At 37.8% G+C, this 23,564-nt stretch overlaps 1 protein-coding gene across 1 annotated transcript in view; it reads left to right on the top strand.

Moving 5' to 3' along the window:
* Nrdc (nardilysin convertase) overlaps positions 1-23,564 on the top strand; it is a 71,998-nt gene that overhangs the window by 9,809 nt on the left and 38,625 nt on the right. Inside the window, exons 2-7 of the mRNA XM_041651693.1 lie at positions 6,136-6,442; positions 10,472-10,553; positions 11,798-11,951; positions 17,388-17,461; positions 20,874-20,969; positions 22,191-22,313. Coding sequence (XP_041507627.1) covers positions 6,136-6,442; positions 10,472-10,553; positions 11,798-11,951; positions 17,388-17,461; positions 20,874-20,969; positions 22,191-22,313 — 836 coding nt within the window. The remainder of the gene's footprint in view (positions 1-6,135; positions 6,443-10,471; positions 10,554-11,797; positions 11,952-17,387; positions 17,462-20,873; positions 20,970-22,190; positions 22,314-23,564) is intronic.

The following is a 23,564-nucleotide window of genomic DNA, read 5'->3' as shown; positions in this document are numbered from 1 at the left end:
GAAAGCTGGGTGTAGAGCTGTGCCACCATGTCCAGGTTGCAGCATGGGTTTTGTGATAGCAAAACATTGGCAACAGTTTTAAGGATTATGTTATGGTATAGTTCTACAATGAAGATATTCAAGTTATAGAAAGATAAGTGCTCCTTTCTTTTTTTAAATTTTGAGAGAGGGTCTGGAATTGCTCTGTAAACCAGGCTGGCTTTGAAATAATGACAGTGTGCCTGAGTGCTGGTGTTACAGGGAGGTTGTGTTTTTACAGTGATGTAGAAACTTATTATTATTTTTTTTAAATATTTATTTATTTATTATGTATACAATATTCTGTCTGTGTGTATGTCTGCAGGCCAGAAGAGGGCACCAGACCTCATTACAGATGGTTGTGAGCCACCATGTGGTTGCCGGGAATTGAACTCAGGACCTTTGGAAGAGCAGGCAATGCTCTTAACCACTGAGCCATCTCTCCAGCCGCCATAGAAACTTATTATTGAGTTAGAACTAATGGTCAAAAAACATTGTATAATTTTGTCTTTAAGAGAAAAAGCCCACTAAAAACAGCACCTCTATTCTTAACCTAAAATTATTTTTTGTATAAATGTATATAGAAAAGGAAGATAGAACTTTTGTATTCTTTGATTTTTAATAGTTAAACGATATTAAATAATAATAAATATGAATATTATATGATCGTTGTAGGAACTTAGATACCAAAAAGAAAGGTTTAACATTTCCCACAATCATTGAATCTATTAAATAACTTTAGTGTTTATTTTCTAAGCATTTATAGCATATCTATTGGGCTGGGGAATGTAGCCAATTCTAATCATGCTTGGACTTTACCTTGAGACAGAGTATCTCACTGAACCAGAAACTGGACTGTTTTTCTTAGACTGGCTAGTCAGTGAGGTTCCCAGAAACTACTTCTCTCTGTCCACCATAGATGGGCTCACAGGCATGTGTCGACATGCCTGATTTTTTTAAGTGAGTGCTAGAGATTTGAACTCATCCTCATGCTTGTACAGGAAATACTCTTACCTATTAAGTTATCTCTCCAACCTCAGAAGAACAATTTTATATTGCTAACCTTTTTCTGCTAGTGTTCAGTTTCCTGTTTCAATTTGTTTATGATGTTTTATAAAATTTTCAATTAATATCCTCTTTCTTTTTTTTTCTTTCTGAGGTTTCAGTTTGCCAGTAGAAGTCCAAAAACATTAATTAGAATTTGCAGAAATATTTGTCTTGAAATTGTATAGCATTTGGAGTATTGTGATGAAATCCTGTACCTTTGTGTTGCAAACTGCCTAAGATGTGGCTTATGGTTCAACACTGTTCTCCTCTTGGTAGCTTAGTCTTGATTCTTAGATATGTAGAGTTGATACCAAGCCTCGGAGAAGGGGACCACTGTAAACTATAATCTTTCCATTTTCTTTTTTAAAAGACATTTAAATTATTGTGTGTTAGGGGGTTGGGGGTGCAGTGTGCTTTGGTGTGTGTGTGGGGGTTCAGTTCTTTTCTTCCATCATGTAGCCCTTGAGGATTGAGTTGAGGTCATCAGGTTTTGGCAGTAAGCACCTTTATCCCCTGAGCCATTTCACTAGCCCCCTGATTGTTTTCTTTATAACATCTCGATTTAGTGTGCTGTTGAGTAAAATTTCTTCAGTCACATGATGATAAAATTTTTTCCCTAAAAAAATTTTTAAATTTACTTTTATTTTTCTTTGTGTTCACTGGTGTTTTCCCTGCATGTATGTCTGTATGAGGGTGTCAGATTGCCCTGGAACTGACAGTTACAGACAGTAGTGAGCTTCCATGTGGGTGCTGGGAATTGAAACTGGGTCCTCTGGGAGAACAGTCAGTGCTCTTCACTGTTGAGCCATCTCTCTGGCCCCTCTCTGAAATATTTTTAAAACATTTTTTTAGATCTCTATAACATATATTGCATATGTAAATATATACTATCTTATCACAAAATGCTGGATTAAGATGCATGACCGTCTATATTTTTCTCTACTCTTACTGTCTCATAAGGTACAGATGACTGCGTCATTTGATACTTTTAGATTTTTGGTATATTTTTTAGATGCATTTAATGTGTATATTTTATATATACAAAATTTACTATTCATTGAACTATTAGATTTTATTTGATATTTTGTTTCATTTGGCAGAGATTAAGTGTCTAAATGTATCAGGTCCTCTTTTTTAAATTGAAAATTCATACAATATTCTGATCATGGTTTCCCTCCCCCATTTCCCAGTTCCTCCTCCACCTCCTCACCTATCCAGCTCAGTGCCTTCATTATTTCTCTTTAGAAAACAGGCAAATAAAAAGGAAATAAGCCAGAATTAAAGCAATAACAACAAAAGCACAGGAAATACACACAGACACACACATGCAACATAAAAACACAAAATCAGAAGCCATACTAAAAAGTAAAAGACTGGTAAGATTAAAAAAAAAAGGCCCCGATCAATATTAGACAAAAAAAAAATTACAAAAATCCCATTGAGTTCGTTTTGTGTTCTTCATCTACTGCTGGCCTCTTAGGCATAGCTCTCTGAGCCCCGATGGGAGGGTTTTGATGAAAATACCTCATTTAGGGCTGAATAGTTCCTCACTCTTTTCACATTGTCCAGTTGTGAATCTCTGCATTAATTCTGTTCTACTGCAAGAGGAAGCTTCTCCACTGATGGCTGAGTGAGATGCTGATCTATGGGTGTAGCAGGATGTCCGTAGGAGTCATTTTATTGCTGTGTTCCTTTAGCAGGAAATAATACAGTATCCTAGACCATGGTCTCTCTAGTTTCAGATTCTTGGTCACTTGAGCAGTGTCCACATGGGATATAGCAGTGTCTGGCCTCAAATGCAGTCAGATAACGGTTGGTTTCTCTCACGTTTATGCCACTATTGCACCAGCATATTTTGCAGTCTGGTCCCTGATGTAGATTGCAAGGTTGTAGCTGACTTGGTGGTTACTTTGACCTCTGGTAGCATGGGGACAAGCACATTTACCTACAGAGCCATTTCTGCAGCCTCAACATTTTCTTTTTTGATTTGTTTTTGAGACACTGTTTCATTATGTATCTCAGACTGGCCTTGAATTAGGATCCCCCTGTCTCCCTCCTTAGGCTAGGGTTACCAGACATGTGCCAACACTCTCAGCTATTAACATTGTTTTGTCTATTCAGCAAATATTTCTTAAATGTTTGGTACTTGCCAGATGATAGCAAATATGGGAGGGAAAAAATCTTTGTAATTTTCTATTGAGTCAGAAAAAGTGTTTTAAAAGTAGTGACAAATGTTGCCGACATGTGTAAAGAGGATTGACGAGAACAGGGGTTGACTGGTGATGGAGTGGTCAGGGACACCTTTCAGCCCAGACTGCCTTGCAGATGGCTGTCCTTGGCATGAGGTCTTCTCATCTGGTCTTTTCCTGTGAGCTCAAGAACTAGGATTTGCTTCTATTTTCTTTTCTTTTCTTTTCTTTTTTATTATGTACACAGTGTTCAGCCTCCATGCCTGCAGGCCAGAAGAGGGCACCAGATCTCATTACAGATGGTTGTGAGCCACCATGTGGTTGCTGGGAATTGAACTCAGGACCTCTGGAAGAGCAGTCAGTGCTCTTAACCTCTGAGCCATCTCTCCAGCCCGCTTCTATTTTCTTATATGTTGCCTTTTTTTTTTCTAACATTATTTTCAATCTTTTGGTGTATTATTCCGTTGCTTTGATTGGTAAACCCCTTTTTCTGGTTTCATCACATATAAATGGTGCCTAAACAATGTTTGTTTATCTTGCCTGCCTTTTGGCTTTATTTATTTATTTGGCTTTATTCTTGTGGTATGCTGTCTTTGTGACTTGCTTCCTGAAGATTACCAGTTTTGTAGCTTGTTGCTAAATATGTTTTCTTGTTTTATGATAAGCGAGTGTAGCGGGGGCATCTACTGTGTGACTCAGTCACAGTTTATCCTTCTCTTGTCAGTAGACATTTGAATTCTTTTCAGTTATTTATGGTCTTTGTCAGTGTTCCATTGCTGTGAAGCGATACTTATAAGCAACTCTTATAAAAGAAAACGTTTAATTGGGGATTGCTTACAGTAGTTTCAGATGTTAGTCCATTATAATCATGGTGGGAAATGTGGCAGCTCACAGGCAGACATGGTACTGGAAAGTAGCCGAAAGTTCTACATCCAGATCCACAGGCAACTGGAAGAGAGAGAACCACTGGACTTTCTCCAACAAGGCCACACCTCCTAATCTTTTCAAATAGTGCCACTCCTTGGCCTATGGGAGCCATTCAAACCACCACAGTTAATAATTGATCTTATCCCGAGCTTTTCCATACTTCTTATTTATTGGTCTGAAATTTTGACTTCTTTTTTTGGTGTTGTGGTGGAGAATTAATACACATCATGTGTTTAGATCTGTGGTTGTGGTTTTTCTTATTTATTTTCATTATGAATCTGATCAAAATTTCATAACTTTTAAAATTTATGATCTGCTAATGGTCATTTGTGCTCCACAAATCTTGCAATTTTATCCCCAAAGAAAACAAAACATAATCACTAGCTTTTTTTTTTATTGTTTGAATATGATTTTGATATGGTAGGGAATTAAATCCACATTTTTCCTTTTCTGTCTATATGGATGTACATGCTATGAAGAATAGACTACCACCTTGGATACCAGTCCTTGCTTCTACTTGGTTTGAGACAGGGTCTCTTGTTGCTACTAAGTATGGCAGGCCAGCTGCCCATGGGCAGTCTTCTGTGTTGGCCTCCCATCTTCCATAGAAGCACTAGGATGGAGCTACCATGATTGGCTCATACGTGCCATCTGGAGATGTAAACTCCATTCTCACGTGTGTGTGTATAGCAAGTGCTTCACCCACTGAGCCGTCTCCTCAGTGGGTAATACTATCTAGGCTTCAAGGCTTGCCTGAAATGTATTTTGTTTCAGAAGGTTTCCCTGACTGCTTCCTTCTTTTAAGAATATTCTGTGTTTGCTAGTTTGATGATCCTGTTACTGAACAGTGTGTACCTAGTGGTGAAGATGTGGTCTTAGGCATTTTTCTTTTAACGTAGTGTGATGTCTGACAACGTAGTGTGATGGAGTTGTTAAATAGATGTTTATTGAGTGAATGCATAAAAGAATTAGTATAAATGTGAGCAGGCTATACTAGACACCTGGGCATCAAATGATAACAGTTTTACTACATAAGAGTCATTTACTTATAGGGCTATGAGTCTGTGGGATTATGTTTTCTTAGAGATACGGTCACTTTTTTTCAGTCTCTAAAAGTAGCTTTGAAAACCTGTACAATGTCAAATGCGTTTTATAGAGGCAAACCAGTGAGCTCACATTTGTGTGGTTGTGCTTTGGTGCTGACCTGGCATGCCTGCTTTGACTGTGGAGAGCTGTTTTTCTAGGCCATCTAGGTAGAAGGTTTGTTTTTTGGTAAAATGCTTATTTCTTACCTGAAGGACTGGGAGAGATGGTTGGTCATGTGCTTAACCTCTAAATTTTTTAAAAATTGATTATTCATTGGTCGAGATAGGTGCTTTCTATGTTGTATGATCCAGGCTGTCTTGAAACTCAGGAACTCAGGGTCCTTCTGCCTCAGTTTTCCCAGTACTAGAATAGCAGGCATGAACTTGGGAAGAGAGTCAGACAGAGCTCACATTTGAGTTCAGGGTTGGCCTGGCCTACACAATGAGTTCCAGGACAGCCAGGGCTGTGTAGATAGATCCTGTCTCAAAAATCCATATCAAACCAAACCAAAACCAAAAGAACAAAAGAACCTGACAGCTACCAAGATGATAATATATACATATATGTGTGTATGTATGTGTATAATATACAGTAAAGATTTGTATCTATAGAATGTATATATCTATATCTCAGGACAAATAATCATTATTGCTTTTATGAAGGCTTTATTCATGCCCTAGCTGGATGGAGTGGTTCACAATTTAAAAATGTATTAACTAATATGTATGGACCGTGGTTGATGGTGAGTAACTGGAACTTGGGGTAAGTGGGGGTACTTAGGTAGTATTCAGTGTGTGTATTAAACATACGTGTGTTCTTTTTACTGAAACAAAATGCTTTGTGTTTTGTTTTGTTCTCCCTGCCCCAGATACATCAAATTACAGAATGGCTTGCAGGCACTTTTGATTTCAGATCTAAGTAATGTGGAGGGTAAAACAGGAAATGCAACAGATGAAGAAGAAGAGGAGGAAGAAGAAGAAGACGAGGAGGAGGAAGATGACGATGATGATGAAGACTCTGGAGCCGAGATAGAGGATGATGAAGAAGAAGGTTTTGATGATGAAGATGAATTTGATGATGATGAACATGATGATGACGATCTTGATAATGAGGAAAACGAACTGGAAGAATTAGAAGAGAGGGTAGAAGCCAGAAAAAAAACCACTGAGAAACAGGTGTGAGTCATGTCTATATCATCTTTCTCATTCGGGAACTCCTTGGGGGCAATGAGTGAACTTGTTGTTTATTTCTTAGTAGCAAAAGGGAAGTATGCATTTATCTTTTGATTAATGTTTTTAAAGCAAGAGTCTAGTTTATATAAAGGTTATATTTTTTGAAAACAGTTTGCTCTGTAATAATGCTTACTGTACAGACTAAAGGAAACAAAAAGTGTAAAATCCATTCATTAGAGGTTAAAAATGGCAATATTTGAGTTTATATATATATTTATGTACACTACTTTACAAACTGTCAGGAAGTGAGAATCTGTACAATTCTGAGCTGAAGATAAAGGGATAAGATCCTTGGAAAGACTTGAGAAAGGAGAACAAGGCTAGCGGTGTAACGTTTTCACCTGACCCTAGAGTTCTAAGTTACCCTGTGGGTAATTCCTATATAAGTAATTGACCTTGATCTCACCTATGAGAAAGTGTCAACAGCTGGAATTAGTAAGTACATCAGGAAAGTTTAAGTGAGAGACTTGAACTTAGTTTAATGATCAGTGAATTGCTATGTGGGTCTTGATAGGGATATTTTCCTCAACATGTCTTTTGAAGAACACTTCCATTTTGCAGGAGGGAATTCCTCTGTTAGAGGTTAGGTGACATCTTGGAGATATAGTAGAACCGACCAGCAACTGTTTGTTAAAGTTAGTTTCTTGGTTTTGTTTTGTTTGTTTGTTTTTTGAGATAGGGTATGATGTAGCCCAGGCTGGCTTTAAGCCCTGGGTAGAAGGAATGACTTTGTACTCATGATCCTCTAGAGCAGTGGTTCTCAACCTTCCTAATGCTGAAACCCTTTAATACAGTTTCTCATGCTCCCAACTGTAAAATTATTTCATTGCTATATCATAACTAATTTTGTTACTTTTATAAATTTTAAATATTTTTGGAGGTAGACGTTTGGCAAAGAGGTCACTGCCCACAGGTTGAGAACCACTGCTCTAGACTCTACTTCCCAAGTGCTAGGATTACAAGCATGCACCATTATGCTTCACTTAAAGTTGACTATCAATGCAACAGTATGGTACAGTCTTAATATACAGGATTTATAGTTAGGTTATTAATTTAGATCTCAAAAGAATTTGTGGGACTGGCAAGATAGCTTGCTTAGTGGGTAGAGGTGATTGCTATGCAAGTCTGATGAGCTGAATTGATATTTGGAACTCACAGGGCAGAGAAGGGATAAAACTACTGAAAGTTCTCTGACCTCCATACGCACGCTGGTACTCAACATATACACACATCACTATCATCATTATCATCATCAGTCATCATCAAGATTCAGTTCCCAGTTTTTAAAAAAGTGGTTAACCCTCAAAGATTTGAAAATGTATGTTATAAGTAGTAATGATTGTTGTTGGTGTTTTGAGACCAATTCTTGTTAATTAACTCAGGTTAGTTTTGAATGCTCTACTTTCTTGCTTCAGCCTTCTGAGTGCTAGAATTTCAGAGAGCTGTGATTATAGACATGCTCTATCCTGCCTCTGCCTACCGCTACCCCCTTTCTTGAGATGGGAATGTCTTACTTGGTGGTTCAGGCTGGTTTCAAACTCTGGTACAGCCAGAAGCTGGGACTGTAGACATGTCCCACTGCTCTTGGCTTCACTAATTCTCTTAAATTAATTCTTTGAGAGTCCTTCCTCCTCTTCTCCTCCTCTTCCTTCCTCCTCTTTTTTAAAAGACAGAGTCTTACTATGTAGCCCTGGGTGGCCTGAAACTTGCTCTGTAAACTAAGCTGGCCTCAAACTCACAGAGATTTCTCTACCTCTGCCTCCAGAGTGCTGGGATTAAAGACATATACCACCACTCCCCGCACCCCCTTTTTTCTTTTAAGAAAGGTTGTACCAATTTCTTTACCAATTTTTTGGGTAGATTGAGTTATGTTTCTCAGAAGCTTTATTTGTGTGTGTCACATAGTAGGCCAAGTTGTGTTAGCCTGGAGAACTTCAGAGGAAAACTCAAAACAGTAAATAAATTTCTACATATACTACTTGGTAGACGATTTTAAAGTTTTTACAGGCAAATTGGGAATTAATAGGCTTATATCTAATTCTTAATAGAGCAGTAGTAGAGTGGAGAATTTATGTGAAATGGAGCTGTAGCCTGAGTCTGTCTCTGGTGTCTCTGGTGTCTCTGGTGTCTCGCACGGACTGGTTCTCTTTCTCTCGCACCCACTCTCAAGTTCACTGAAAGTTCAAGTTTCTGAGCTCTGTCTTAACTCCCCAAATAACAGTATTATTAATCTTAGCTTCTTACCTCTGAGTTCTGTACTTACCCTCCTGTTTATGAACCTGCAAGTAGCTTCCCTTGTGCTTTGGACTTTCAGTAAGCAGTGAAGTTTGAAGAGATTTGGTCACTTGGCTCTGAAGCAGTGGGCATCCTGGTGGGAAAAGATTCCATGATTGGAACAGTGGGAGATGGTCTTTACTGAGCCATACACAGTAAACATTGGGAGGGGAAATGAACAGGTTAGTTTAGGTGAGAGGTGGCTTGAAAATGGCATAGGTTCTGAAGTGATATTAGGATTTAATTTTTATTTGAGAAATGTGAGCCTTATGTAAGATAAATCTCATTAATGAAATGGGAAGAAAGTCTTGCCTTTTGGAGAACATTATCTAATTAGAAGTTAATTACTTTCCTGAAGATTTTTTAAAAATTTTCTCCATTTCTGTCCTTCAAAAAGAAGTTTTTCTTGATCTGAAACATTAATAAATTAACAAGATTGAAATTTAAGTATGATATATTTGAATTATTATTTGTTCATAATTTTGAGTTTTATAACTCAATTCTCAAGTATAAATTTCTTGGGTAGAAATTCTCAAGTATGAATTTCTTTTCTAGCAATCGCAGAACCTGTTTTTGCTGTGGTCAAAGCTGACTGATAAACTGTGGTTTAAGTCAACTTATTCAAAAATGTCTTCAACCCTGCTGGTCGAGACAAGAGATCTTTATGGGGTAGTTGGAGCTGAAAGCAGGTTAGGCATCTATTAAACGTCACAGAACAGGTTAGACTGTGGTTTGAAGAAGTGGATATTCTTCCATGTTTTAAATGAGCTTATGTGCCTAAGTCTACAAAAATGGAACTTGAAGTATCAAGTGAGGCTGTTTGGTTCTTCTGAGCGTACAAGATTGGCTTGTATGCCAGCTCCATGCTATTTTTACCTTATCAAACAACGCTTCACCAAGTGGATTAGCTCTGAAAATTGATGCAAAGTTGGGAAAGTTAATATTTACTTTCCTATTTTCAAATTGACTATTTCTTCTACCTAAATCTTTTAATTAATGATGATAGTAAGTCACAATCATTTTAAATGGAGTCTTATGTACATCTTAGCCATCTATTTTGCTAAAAACTAATTTTCCCAAGGAATTTGGCAAATTCATATCAATAAGAAATATGTATGTGTGTTCAATACAAAGTGAAGAACTAAAAAGCCTCTTTAAATCCTGTAGCTTTTTAATAACAAAAATTTTCTCTTTTAACCATTTGCATATTTTTTATTAGATATTTTCCTAAATTGTTATTTGCCCCTATCCCATTTTAGTAGTAAAACCTTCTGGGTTTTCACTGAGAAGTTTCACATTTGTAACTGAAAAGTTTTAAACTGTGTAGAGCTCTTTATTCTATCAAGATATATTAATTCTGCAGATTTCCAAAATGTAGTAACTCAGGGAATAAACTCGCTTCAGAATTCTGACTCAGCAACATGAAATGATGTCTGGGTGGCTGGTCTCTCCCGTCTCTGTCTGTTTCTGCTTTCTCCCCCAGGTCTGCGCCTGTTGAGCCTTTGGCGGGATGGCAAGTGGAGGAGCAGCAGGGTGAAACTGACACAGTGCTGGTGAGTTTCACTTTGCTGCTCCTCCCGCTCCCCAGGGAAAGACTTCTCTTCCTTCCTGTCGGAAAACTTGTTGGCATGAACCCTTGAGGTACTGGTACTGCCCCAGGATTGACTCAGCTATTTGTATGTGTTCTACTTACCCCAGTCTGCAGCGGCTCTGTGTGTCGGAGTTGGGAGCTTTGCTGATCCAGATGACCTGCCTGGGCTGGCACACTTTTTGGAGCACAGTAAGATCTTGTAAAATATCATTCCCGGGTGTGGTTTCCTTTTTCCCTTTAAATTTGTATGAACTGATTTCCAAGATTAGTAATTGGTTAATTGAAGTACATTTAAACTAAGAAAAAGCTAAGAAAAATATACTGATTTAGGAATAATCATAGGGGAAGACTTTTTTCATCTAAATATACCTATTAAAGATTTGAATGAAAACAGTCTCTTTCTTAATCTGTACTTTATTCCTTGAAGTAAGGTCTCAGTAAAACCCAGAGCTTGCCAGTATGGCTAGCCTCTCTAGCCAGCTTGCTCTGGGGAGCCTCTCTGCCTTCTGAAATAAAATGAATTACAGGGGGCTGTCCCACACCCACCTTGCATTTTACATATATTCTTTTTTTTTTTTTTGGGACAGGGTTTCTCTGTAGCTTTGGAGCCTGTCCTGGAACTCACTCTGTAGACCAGGCTGGCCTCGAACTCAGAGATCCACCCGCCTCTGCCTCCCAAGCGCTGGGATTAAAGGTGTGCACCACCACTGCCCACATTTTACATAGATTCTAAGGATTTGAATCCTAACTCTCACATTTGTTGAGTGCGTGCTTTAACCACTGAGCATCTTTCCAGCCCCAAACCTATTTCATGTAGGCATCATTATTTGGCAACGACAGTGAACAGAGCAAGAGACAGTCGCCATTCTCTAGGAATTGGCTAGCTCTGGTTGGAACAGGTCTCTTTCAGTATTAATAGTACCCAATGACACCATAATTGTGGGGGCAAAAATTGTTTATTATTTATAAAGAATAAAAAGGCATGGCTAATAAACCACAAGAAGAAACCATAATGTTTAACTACAAGTATGCCTCAGTAAAACAGTGTGGATGCTACATGCTACAGGTGTTTACACATGGACTTTTCTGCATTAGTTATTTTTTTATACTTTTAGTTTCTAAGTTATTTGAAAGTAATCTTCTTACCTGACATCCTTTGCGGTAGTAGTTAATCTGCACATAAACTTGTTTAACTTTTAGCCTTCTGATAAGCAAATTAGTCATCTATTTTTAAAAAATGAAATGTTTGGGTTTTCCTGCAGTAGAAATAACTTCTGAGCATTGTAGACTGTTCACAGCGTCAGTGTAGCACAGTCAGAAACAGCCATTGTTAATGTGTTGCTTTATCTTTTATGCATAGAAAAGTTCATCAGTGATAATAAAAATGTTGTCTATTTCTTTGTGTTATATGACTTTTTATTCTTTTCATTTAGTGGTATTTATGGGTAGTTTGAAATATCCGGATGAGAATGGATTTGATGCCTTCCTCAAGAAACATGGAGGCAGTGATAATGCCTCAACTGATTGTGAACGCACGGTCTTTCAGTTTGATGTCCAAAGAAAGTATTTCAAGGAAGCCCTGGATAGGTAACTATTATTTAATAACATTATACAAATGGAAATATTGAACATGTTTTATGGTATTTTCAAGAAGTAATCTAGTTCTCTAGAACTGTCAGATTATATGAGAAAAACGGAGGAAACTATTTTCTGAGACCAGGTCTCACTATATATGAATAGCTGTCCTGTAACTCGCTATGTACACTCAGGCTGGCCTTTAACTCACATAGGTCTACCTGCCTTTTGTCTCCTGAGTGCTGGGATTAGAAGCATGTGCCATCATACCTGGTTTGTCATTTTTTTTTTTTTTTTTTTTTTGGTTTTTCGAGACAGGGTTTCTCTGTGGCTTTAGATCCTGTCCTGGAACTAGCTCTGTAGACCAGGCTGATCTCGAACTCACAGAGATCCGCCTGCCTCTGTCTCCTGAGTGCTGGGATTAAAGGCATGCGCCAACATCGCCCGGCTTGGCTTGTCATTTTTTAAACTCTCAGGAACCTGCAGTTCAGTGGTTTGGCTTGACTGGCCAGCAAACTCCAGGGATCCCCCTGTCTCTACTTCCCTAGTGCTGAGATTATGGTTGCGTGGCTCCATACCAGGCTTTTATGTGGATCTGGGATGGAACTCGGGTCTTTATTCTTATATGGCAAGCACTCTTTTGATTGTGGCATCTTCCCACCTCCTTATACTTATTTTTAAAAGATTTAGTGTGTGTGTGTGTTTCTGTGTGTGGATGCTCACACATATCACAAAGGGTGTCAGATTCTTAGCAGTTGGAGTTACTGGTGTTTGTGAGCCACTTGGTGTGGGTTCTGGGATTCAAACTCTGGTCCTCGGGTAGAACAGTAAATTCTCTTAACCACTGAGCAACCTCTTCAACTCCCTCATTTTTTTTTCTACACTAGCAGTGAAAAGTCCAAAAGTGAAATTAAGAGCATAGCTTCTTTAATAATGACATCTAAAAGAATAAAATACTTCAGAATAAACAAGAGGAGTGAAAGCCTTGTAACAGTAGGAAGACCACAAATCAGTGATAAGTAATAATAGAGAGATGAGAAGCTATGCCGTGATCCTGAGGCTTAGGGTCTTGTTTTTTTTTTTTTTAATATATTGGTGTTTTACCTGCATGTATGTTTGTATGAAGGTGTCAGATCCACTGGAACTTGCGTCACAAATGTGAGCTGCCGTGTGGGTGCTGAGAATCGAACCCAGGTCCTCTAGGAGACCCACCTGCTGAGCCATCTCTCCAGCTCAACACTTAGTATTGTTAAGAATGGGAGCATAGAATACTTCTTATTGTTAAGAATGAGAATAATTTCCAAACTGACTTAGAGATTCATCCCAATCATTTCAAAATTTTTGCTGCCCCTTAGAGAAATTAGTGAGCTAATCTTTAAGTTCATATGGGAAAAGTAAGAAGCAATAGTAGTCCAAATTATATTTAAGAATAAATGGGACACTTATTTCTTCAAGACTTGAAGCTGCAGAAATCCCAGTAATACAACTCTGCGTAAAAATAGACTCTGCTCAGTGGCCTATAACTGGGACTCTAGGAACAAACCATGGCACCTGCTGGCAATAGAGAGTGCAGGACAGCTGAATGTCCACATGCAGAACAAAGAGCCAAAGTTCTTTATTCAGCTGTTTACAAAATTTAATTTAAATTGAGCCACGCTCTTAAATGTGAGAACAAAAATCATGAAACTTTGAAGAAGATGTCAGCCTTTGTGACCTTTTATATTTGGTGATAGATGTGGTGTTGGCAAGGAGACAAATGTAATAATAGTCACAGAACTAGGCACCATCTATGTGGACGCTTAGACAAATACACTATGAGAAGATGATGAAAGGCCCTTTGATGAAATGATACCAAGACAATTGAGTTTCCATGAATATAGGAATATAATCGACTCCTTAACTCAAGAACACAAAAAATGTTCTGGATAGATTGTAGACTAAAGAGTGAACAAAATTGCTACTCTCTAAAGCCACAATTTAGGTATGCTTTGTCAAATAAGATTAAAAAACAAACCAAAAACCAGAAAGGAAATGTCATATTATATTCATGAGAAGAAACTGAAGAGGTGAGGACCTGGCTCAATGATAACAAGGCTCAGATTTGACCCCAGCACCATTATTTGTTAATAAAACAAATAAAATGTATGGAGAATATTTTTGCAATAAATAACAAATGACCTATATTTTGAATAGTTATTGATTTTTAATTTAGTAAATTTTTGTACACAAGTATTCAGTATGGTTTAAATTGGTATATAAAACATAAATATTAGTAGATGTATTGTTAGAATTAAAAATACAATAAATCAGAAAGATATTTGAATAAATATTTAAAAAATAAATTCTTGATATAACTATCTAAAATGGCATTGAGCTTTATTAGGAATCAGGGAAATGTAAATCAAAACTGTTGTGAGATGTAACTATCTCAAAAGTTACGGAAAAATTTAAACTCTGATACTATCAAAGGAAAGTAAGGCTGTAGAGGTGTGGTGGGGGCAAATATATATTGGTACTGCTACTTCAAAAAAATTGTGTATTGTTTGCTAATGCGTGTGTGTACTATTCCTTTGTAGTTCTTTCCTAGGTGGTACCTAGAGAACAGAGAACTTCTGTGTATGACCCAATACACCGTATAAAAAACTAACTTATGGTAGCAGTGTTTGTAGTACTCAGTTCTAAAGCCCAGGTATCTGTTGATAGCAGTGGAATAGATGCAGAAATTCATCCCAGTGTTAGGCTGGAGAGAGTTAAGAGCACTCCAGAGGTCCTGAGTTCGATTCCCAGCAACCACACGGTGATTCACAACCATCTGTAATGAGATCTTGCGCCCTTTTCTGGCCTGCAGAAGTACATGCAGGTAGAACACTGTATACATAATAAATACATAAATCTTTAAAAAATTCATTCCAGTGAATGTTGTAACAACAGTGAAAATAAAGTACAGTCACATTTGCCCATATGGATGAATACACTATCATAGCATTGAATCAAACAATATATTACATACCGTGTATTTAAATTATTTTGCTTAAGAAGTGTATTCTCTTTTTTTTTTTTTTTTTTTTGGTTTTTCGAGACAGGGTTTCTCTGTGGCTGTGGAGCCTGTCCTGGAACTAGCTCTGTAGACCAGGCTGGTCTCGAACTCGCAGAGATCCGCCTGCCTCTGCCTCCCGAGTGCTGGGATTAAAGACACTCAATGGAAGTGATGGTATTTGTTCCCTTTGGTGACAAAAAAAAGAGAGTAGTTCTTGAGAAGTTAAAAAAGGTTAGTGCTGGGCACTGGTGGTGCACTCCTTTAATCTCAGTACTCAGGAGGCAGAGGCAGGTGGATTTCTGACTTTGAGGCCAGCCTGGTCTACAGAGGGGGTTCTAGGACAGCCAGGGCTACACAGAAAAAAAGATATTTGTTTGGTTTTGGTCCTGGTATGTTTAATCCCATGTGCTAAAAGTTATTTTATTTTAAATTTTCCTCTGTGTTTAATTTTCTTGTGTGTCAAGTGATCACCATTTGATCCAGCGTTGGGATCAAATCTCGGGGGACACGATATGCAGGATTAGTGCTGTGAGACTGATTTGATCACAACTCATTGTGCCTGTTGGTTGCTGTTGGTTGTCTTGTTTTGCTTGAAGTATTTTGCATATGACTTTTTTTAGAACTAAGTCAAAATATTTCCTGTTTTTTTTTTTCAAGGTATACTAAGTATTAGGAAGAATATGAATGTCTTAATGAATGTGTTGATGCCAGAACAAAGTTGCATAGCAAAAAATTCAGAAAGTTAGTCTTTCAGTTGTTTTATCTTTTCTGGAAAAAGAACAGTTTTGGGAAAGGTGCAGTGGCAACATCTCTGTAATCTCAATTACTCAGAAGACTGAGGCAGAAGGGTCCCTTGAATTCAGCAGTTCGAGGCCAGATCAGGCAATATAGTGAGTTCCTCATCTTCAAAATGAAACAACAAAAATAGAGGCAGATGTGAAGACGTACACCTGTAATCTAGCACTTGGTAAGCCGAGGCAGGATGATTGTCACAGTGAGGCTGGATGGTAGTGTGAGACTCTGTCTCAGCAAGCAAGTAGTTTTAAATGCTTAGACAAAACCAATACCAATTATATTATTATGTATTTATATAAATGGCATTTACATGTGTAATTTGATGTATAGTTCATCTAAGTAAATATATTAAAACCAAGGCCATTGGGATGGCTCAGTGGGTAAAAGTATCTCCTACTCAAGCCTGATTACCTGAGTTCAATCCTTAGAACCAATATAAAAAAACAAGATGTGTTTGTAAGCATCCATAATCCTTACACATCTAAGGAGAGATGGGAGGCAGCCTCCTGTTGCATGGAAGCTTCAGGGTCAGCCAGCTTGGAGTGTGCATCCCCTTAGAAACACCAGAGAGACCTGCCTTGATCATGTAGACTCCCGGACGTTGTCCTCGGACTCCCACGTGTGCACCTGCACATATGCCTGCATATTCTCCGTCTCTGCTGCCTCTCACGTGCCCACACATGATAAGAAAATACTAGTAGAGCGCTGTGCTGAAGTTAGATCTCAATGTGAAATTCTGATTTTAAGGTCTGTAGTGTCAGCTCAGTGGTTAAGAGCACTTGTTGCTGTCAGGACAGGCCTAAAACTACAGAGAAACCCTGTCCCAAGAAACAACAACAACAACAAAGAGCACTTGTTGCTCTTGGAGAGTACCCAGCAGCCACACAATAACTTGCAACCATTTGTAACTTTAGTTCCAGGGGACTCAACTCTCTCTCCTAACCTCTGTGGGCACCAGACTCACATGGTACACAAATGTGCCATGTAGGCAATATGTATATAGTATATGTACATACATATAATAAAATTCAAGTAAAACAAAAATTCTAATTTCTGTTTTCTATTTTAGAAATGTTGTAACACTATTAAATGAATAGAGTGAGTTTTGTTTAGTTAATGTATAGAAGTATGAATTTGGTATAAAGATTGTATGTTAAATAATTGTGTATTAAAGAGGGCTGGGGTGTTGGATGTCTGTACCTTCAGCTACTTGGAAGGCTGAGGCAGGAGGGTCATGAGTTAAAGGCCAGCCTGGGCATCACAGCAGTGTTTCATCTCTTAAGGTGGAGATGTAGCTCAGTGGTAGAGTGGTTTCCTAGCATGTGGGAGCTGAGGCTGTGAGTTTGTTCCTTAGCACTACAAAAAAAGATGTGGAGTCGGAAGCTTTTGAAAAGGCTTCAATCTGTGTATTTATGTCCTAATACTTTTCTGATTGAGTGCTTTATTTCACAAAGAAACAAGGTGTTTTTAGATTTTAAAATATAGAAACAATAGACTATTATTATTTTGATCTTGTTGGTTTTGAGGTAATTCTCCAATTGAATAAAAATAGTTAATTAAAATGGATATCGTTTGATGAAACTGAACAATCCTAGAAACACTGTTTTACTTTTCAGATGGGCCCAGTTTTTCATTCATCCACTAATGATCAGAGATGCCATTGACCGGGAAGTTGAAGCTGTTGACAGTGGTAAGGAAGCTTTTTATGTTTCAGAACAATTTGTTTCTTTTATTCAAACTGGTTGTTAGCATTTTTTCATTTTTTTCGAAACTAAGTCATTATCTTTACATTTCAAAGGGCAACATTGAAATAGATGCATCATATTTAATCCTGAGGTTGGTAAATATCTCATTCAGGATTGAGTTGCCATGAGCTGAAAGGATACTGGGTTCCTAAAGCTAATGTTAAAGTTCAGTTACTCTCTGTGTATGGAGAGACACTTTCCCTGAGGCTCCATTTTAAGTGTACATACTTACAGTTTGTCCTTTGTTACCTGGCAATTTTGTGTATTCTTTATGGAAAATAACTGTGGTATGTTTGTGGTTGAAGACGTTAAATCCCTGTCAGGAAGTGCACTTCATTTTACTTTCTCTTAACGTTGGGAATTTATTTGCAATGCTGAAAATCAAATAGGAAACTTTAAGTGGGATTTATTTGTTGCAAAAGAAGATTGTAGGAGAAATCAGTCTTAAACATTAGTTATTTTAAGCTAGTTATGATGGTATATTCCTCTAATTCCTGTACTGGATGGAGAAGCTAATGCAGGAGGATAGACCTGAATTCCTGGGCAGGCTGGGCTACAGTATGAAACCATGTTTCTAAAAAAGAAAAAGGAAAAAAAAAAACCCTCAGCCATTTTAATGATAATTCTTATTTTCACTTAAGCAGGTATACTTGCTTACATAATGCACCCCAGTAGTTGGGGTAAAGGGTATGTCCAAAATGCATTTCTCTATCAAGGGTAAAGGGTATGTCCAAAACCCATTTATCTGTCAAATGACAGAGTGTGTTTTCTGAGTGTTCAGATACTTACACTGTATTTTTTTTCTAATCAACTGGATATGTTTGCATGTGTAAGGTATTAAGTACCTGTTGCTGTTGAACAAATTACTAGAAGTCTGGTGGCTTCAATTCAAACAAGTTATTTTCTTGTTGAGGAGGTCTGAAGACTGTTTCTTCAGGACTGCATTTTTGGACTCAAAGGGAGAATCTATTCCTCATTCCTAGGCTATGGCTCCTGTCCCTCCTTAGAAGACAGCAATGTTGACTCTTCTTCTTTGATCTCTGTTCTTGACAGTCTTTTTCTGAGGCTCTCACCCCTTACTCTTAAAACCCTCACTGTTATAACAGATCTATTCAAGTAGCCCAGCGTATCCTCTCCTTTTCAGGGCTCCTGCCTTTATTCTATCTGCAAAACCTCTGTTACCATGAAGCTAAATAATTTCACACATATCCAAGATGAGGGAATGGACTTCCCTCCATCACCACTCCCTGTACTGCTATATGCACGTACATATGCACACCTCAGCCAAGATGTACACTACTTTAAAACCATTTCTCTTAGGTTACAGCCATATCTTCATATTTTTACAGAGACGTTTGAGAAAAATATTTATCGTGTTCAAAGAACAAATATATTTTTAATGTCTCACCTGTATAATTTATAACTAAAGTGGATTCCTGAATGCTGACTTCTGCTAATGTTTCTATTTTTTTTCTAGTTTCTTACAGACTATTACAGTTGTGCCTCAAGTTTTCCTGGCTTTACTCTCAATTATCGTCAGTTAGTTCTACACATTGGCATAAAGAATGGATTGCTTAAGAATCTAATAGTGTCATATCCCCGGGCCCCGTAAAACTTCTGCAGTGCTCTACTCCCTGATAATTAATAATCAGCATCTACTGAGTACTTCTTTGCGGAAACTAGGTTAGAGGGTTTGTTCACAGAGAGGCCCAGAGCCAGTAGTTTCCCCAGCTGTCTGTATTTGTTCATGCCTGCATGGTCAAGGGCTGTACTCACCTGATCTTTTGTCTTCCTTTTCTCAATGTTGTTTAGTCATATTGACCTGTCCCTTTATCAGAGGTGCCATATTCTCCTTCCTCCCCATTTATCGTTCTCTTCCTGTACTTAGAAAACTCTGAGCTTGTCCTTCAAGCTCAGCTTGAGTTACTTCTTAAGAAGTCTGTCTTTACAGTATCCATCACTAACACAGACATATTTGTTGTTTATTGCTTTTCTCCCCTATGAGAATATAAACTTAGTACAGGGCTTTTATTCACATTTCTGCTTCCAACTATTTTTTTATGGCTGACGAACAGTAGGTGTTCTGTAAATATTTTTTGAAAGACTGTCTTATGTAATCCTATGTAAGAGTGATGTGCTCTTGGTCCTGTTAGGTCTCTTTATGGAATCAGGAAAGTTTGATCACTTTCTTAGAGTTGCCTGAGTTCAGTGATATAGCTAGGGTTGTTGGCTGTCCTAGTCTGTCTGGACTTCCTTAATAGAACACCCTGGGCTCAGGCTTACAGACAGCAATGCCTTACCATTGTAAAAGCTAAGGAGCCCAGTGTGAAGGCACCAGCAGGTTTGGTCTCTGGCAGGGGCCTGCTTCTTGATTTGTAGACTGCCACCTTTACCTTACATCTTCGCATAACAGAAAGACAGTGGAGCTCTCTGGGGTCACTTTGTCATTTTGGTTGTGAGCCTTCAATGGCTGAGCTATCTCTCCAGCACTTGGGTCACTTTTCTAAGCACACTGTTTTATTCATGAGGACTCATGACCTAAACACTCTAACATTCCCCTCTTTGAAGGCTGTCACATTGGAGATCATTTTTTGTTTGTTTGTTTTTTCGAGACAGGATTTCTCTGTGTAACAACCCTCCCTACCTGTCCTGGAACTTGCTCCTTAGACCAGGCTGGCCTTGAACTCATAGAGATCTGCCTGTCTCTGCTTTCTGTGTGCTGGGATAAAAGGCATGCACCTCTACTGCTGGGCATTAGAGATCAGGTTTTAACATACAAATTTTAGGGTGATAAAAACATTGAAACTATAGCATTAGCAAAGATACTTGTGACTTTAAAGTAATTGTTCTTAACCATCACATATTATTATCAACATAGTTGCTTTGATGATATTTAAACAAAATATATGACTAAGGCCTCAGATCTGAAGACTGATAGATAGAGCATTTTAGTGCTTTCCTCGGGAAATCCTTAGACATACATAACAATGTATCTAGAGCTGAAACATTCAGATCATTAGCTGCATTGCCTCATTTGAAAATAAGAGCAAAACTCTAGAAAGGTGATCAGTTTACTGAGAATGATAGATCAAGTGATAGGACCAAGTTTAGGTCATTGTGTTACCAACTTCAGTTTTATAACATATTTTTAAAGTCAATTTTAGTACCCCCTTTAACCTTATGATACAATTTAATCATGAACTAAGTAAGCAGTAATATCAATTAAAGGAAAATTTAACATAAAAATATTAAAATTTTAGTACCCCTTGCTTCAGTTCTTATTATAAGTTTGAATTTTCAGACAATAAAAAAAAATGAAGTTTCATCTTATTGCAAATGTTTCTTTAAAACTGACAGAATATCAGCTTGCAAGACCTTCTGATGCAAACAGAAAAGAAATGTTGTTTGGAAGCCTCGCTCGACCTGGACATCCTATGGGGAAATTTTTTTGGGGTAAGATACTATAATTTGTTTCTGGATAAAGAAAACTGAGAACAAGACAAACTGGTACAGAGGGTTAGACAGTCGGGTGAGTGCTGCCTGGAAAGCACAAGGCCCTGGATTTGGTCCCCAGAACTGCAGAAATTGGGTGTGGTAGGTGCATTGTCATTCCTCAGGGAGGTAGAGGCAGGAGGATCAGAAGATCACTGTGATCCTCAACGTATAGGCCAGCCATAAAGGAGCAAGTATAACAACAAAATGAAACAAAAACACAATAAAATCTACCCACCCAGAATCCCCTAAACAAAAGAAAAATTAATAAGCTGGGACAGCTAAGTGCTTTTACCTTTTAGAGGGCAGCTAGAAAACTTCAAATAGCAAGATGTGAGCATGCTTGTGCTTGCTACTTTAACACTGGGTGTTGCTAGAACAGAATTGGACATTCTGCGAGTGCTGTCTAGGTGCTGACACTGTGCTGGCTGTGTATGCATTATATGTTGGTTCATAAGACATAGGTGCCGTTATAATCGCCATTTAAAGGGAAACATGCTTGGGAAGTTGTGTAATTTGCTTAGTTACACAGGTAGTAAGTGTTTGATGAGGATTTGAATGTCTGTTTCTCTGATTGTAAAGCCTGTACCCCAGCTTGATGTTTCCGTTTATCAAAAGACATCAGGAATGGTTTCTCTAATAGTTTTTGAGCTGTGGCCTAATTTCGTTTAACTGGTAAGCTGTTGAAGTGGTATCTGTTTTTCATAATTGCCTTTTATTGTTGGTAGATACCACTTGTGACCTATTAATGCTGTCATAGCTTGGCGGAGACCAAGATGAGTTGATCTAATCAAAGGCTATTTTATTATACATTCCTGTATCTGATGGGTAAAATTGGCCTCTGGCTTTTTATGCTTTATTTTTAAGAATTAGGGAGAATATTAGTAAAATAATTTAGAGAGGAAAACAAATCAATATTAGACTGTTCAGCAAAGAAATTTAGACAATTACTGTCTGCTGTTGACATTTTTCTAACCATTGATTATTCCTATGTGTCTATTTCAGAACTGTTTCTTGGCTTATGTTATTTTTACATACCAGCTCAGAATTCTTGAGTTACTTGAATAATTTCCTAGGTCTTTTAAGCTTGTAGGACCTTCATTGTTGGTGTAGAAGACCTTTTAAAAAATGTACATTTAGTTGCTTCTATAATTTTTAATATGTATTTATTTTTTTATGTAGGAAATGCTGAGACACTCAAGCATGAACCAAAGAAGAATAACATTGATACACATTCTAGACTGAGAGAATTCTGGATGCGTTACTACTCTGCCCATTATATGACCTTAGTTGTTCAGTCCAAAGGTAGTATTATCTGTTACATCCTTAAAGTTACTCTAAATTAGCAGGGCTTGAGTTGCAGTTTATTTTTGAAGGTTTGCAGCATTTTGGAGAAACATGCATAAGAATCACACAACCTAGAAATGTCAAAAAAAATTAAGAAAAATATATCTCATGAATGCATAAAATTGGTAATAGTTATTTTTATTATTTATTATCATAAAATATACACAAATCGACAAAGATAAAATTAATCTAAACTCGGATAAATATACTGCATTATTTGCAGCAGAGAGAAATGTAAACTGATGTTAGATGCTGTATTAAAGCATAGCTACGTGGAAGTAATGGTCGTAAGTTACTGCTGGAATAGTTTCTTATTTATTGTTGTGATGGTGACCAGTGTTGTGACATCTGCATACAGCACTGCTGATCATGTCCGAATGGACAGTTATCTTCTCTAGTAAACTGTATTGTAGGGTTTTTTTTTTTTCGTTTTTGCTATTTTTTTAAAAAGATCTCATGGTACTCACATAGCTTTTTACTGAATATAATATGTATGAAGACTAAAATATGTGTTAATAGGTTGTTTATGTTATTGACAAGGCTTCTGTTAAGAGCTTGATGTTAGTAGTCAGTTTTGGAGACAGTCAAAATTTAAATATCGGGTTTAGAAAGATGGTTCATTAGGCAAATTGCTTGTCATTGTAAGCATGAGGACCTGAATTCCCATGTAAAAATGCCAAGCACCAGTGTATTGCCTGTAATGTGCTGGAGAGACAGACAAAGGCAGAGAGCTTGATGCCCAGCCAGTCTAGCTGAACTTGTAAGTTCCAGGTTCAGTGAGAGACCCTGTCTCAAAAATGCGACAGAGAACAATTGAGAATGACAATGGCATTGACCTCTGGTTTCCCTGCATATCCACAGTACATGTGCATGAACACATGCACAAACACAGAGCATGCACACACATTCCCATAGAGATAAATTACATGTGGTAGAGAGAGTGTGTGTGTGTGTGTGTGTGTGTGTGTGTGTGTGTGTTTTAACTGCCACCGGGTCAACATTTCCACATTGTTCAAGGGTAGGCTGTATTACTTTCATAGGATGTTTGTCTTAATCAGTATGATATATTAGTTGCTCCATTATTTGACATTAATTAAAAACAGGGGTTACATTGATTATTCAGTAAAGAGAGCTTGCTGTGCTTGGGTCTGAGCAGACTTTGGTTCTCAGCATTCATGATGGGTGCCTAGCAACCACCTATAACTATAG

The sequence above is a fragment of the Microtus oregoni genome, unplaced genomic scaffold, assembly GCF_018167655.1.
Source record: "Microtus oregoni isolate MIOR12 unplaced genomic scaffold, Mior012 000005F_ref0000423, whole genome shotgun sequence".
Lineage (NCBI taxonomy): Eukaryota > Metazoa > Chordata > Mammalia > Rodentia > Cricetidae > Microtus > Microtus oregoni.
The sequence above is the reverse complement of the archived record's forward strand: the minus strand, read 5'-3'. Positions and strand labels throughout refer to the sequence as shown.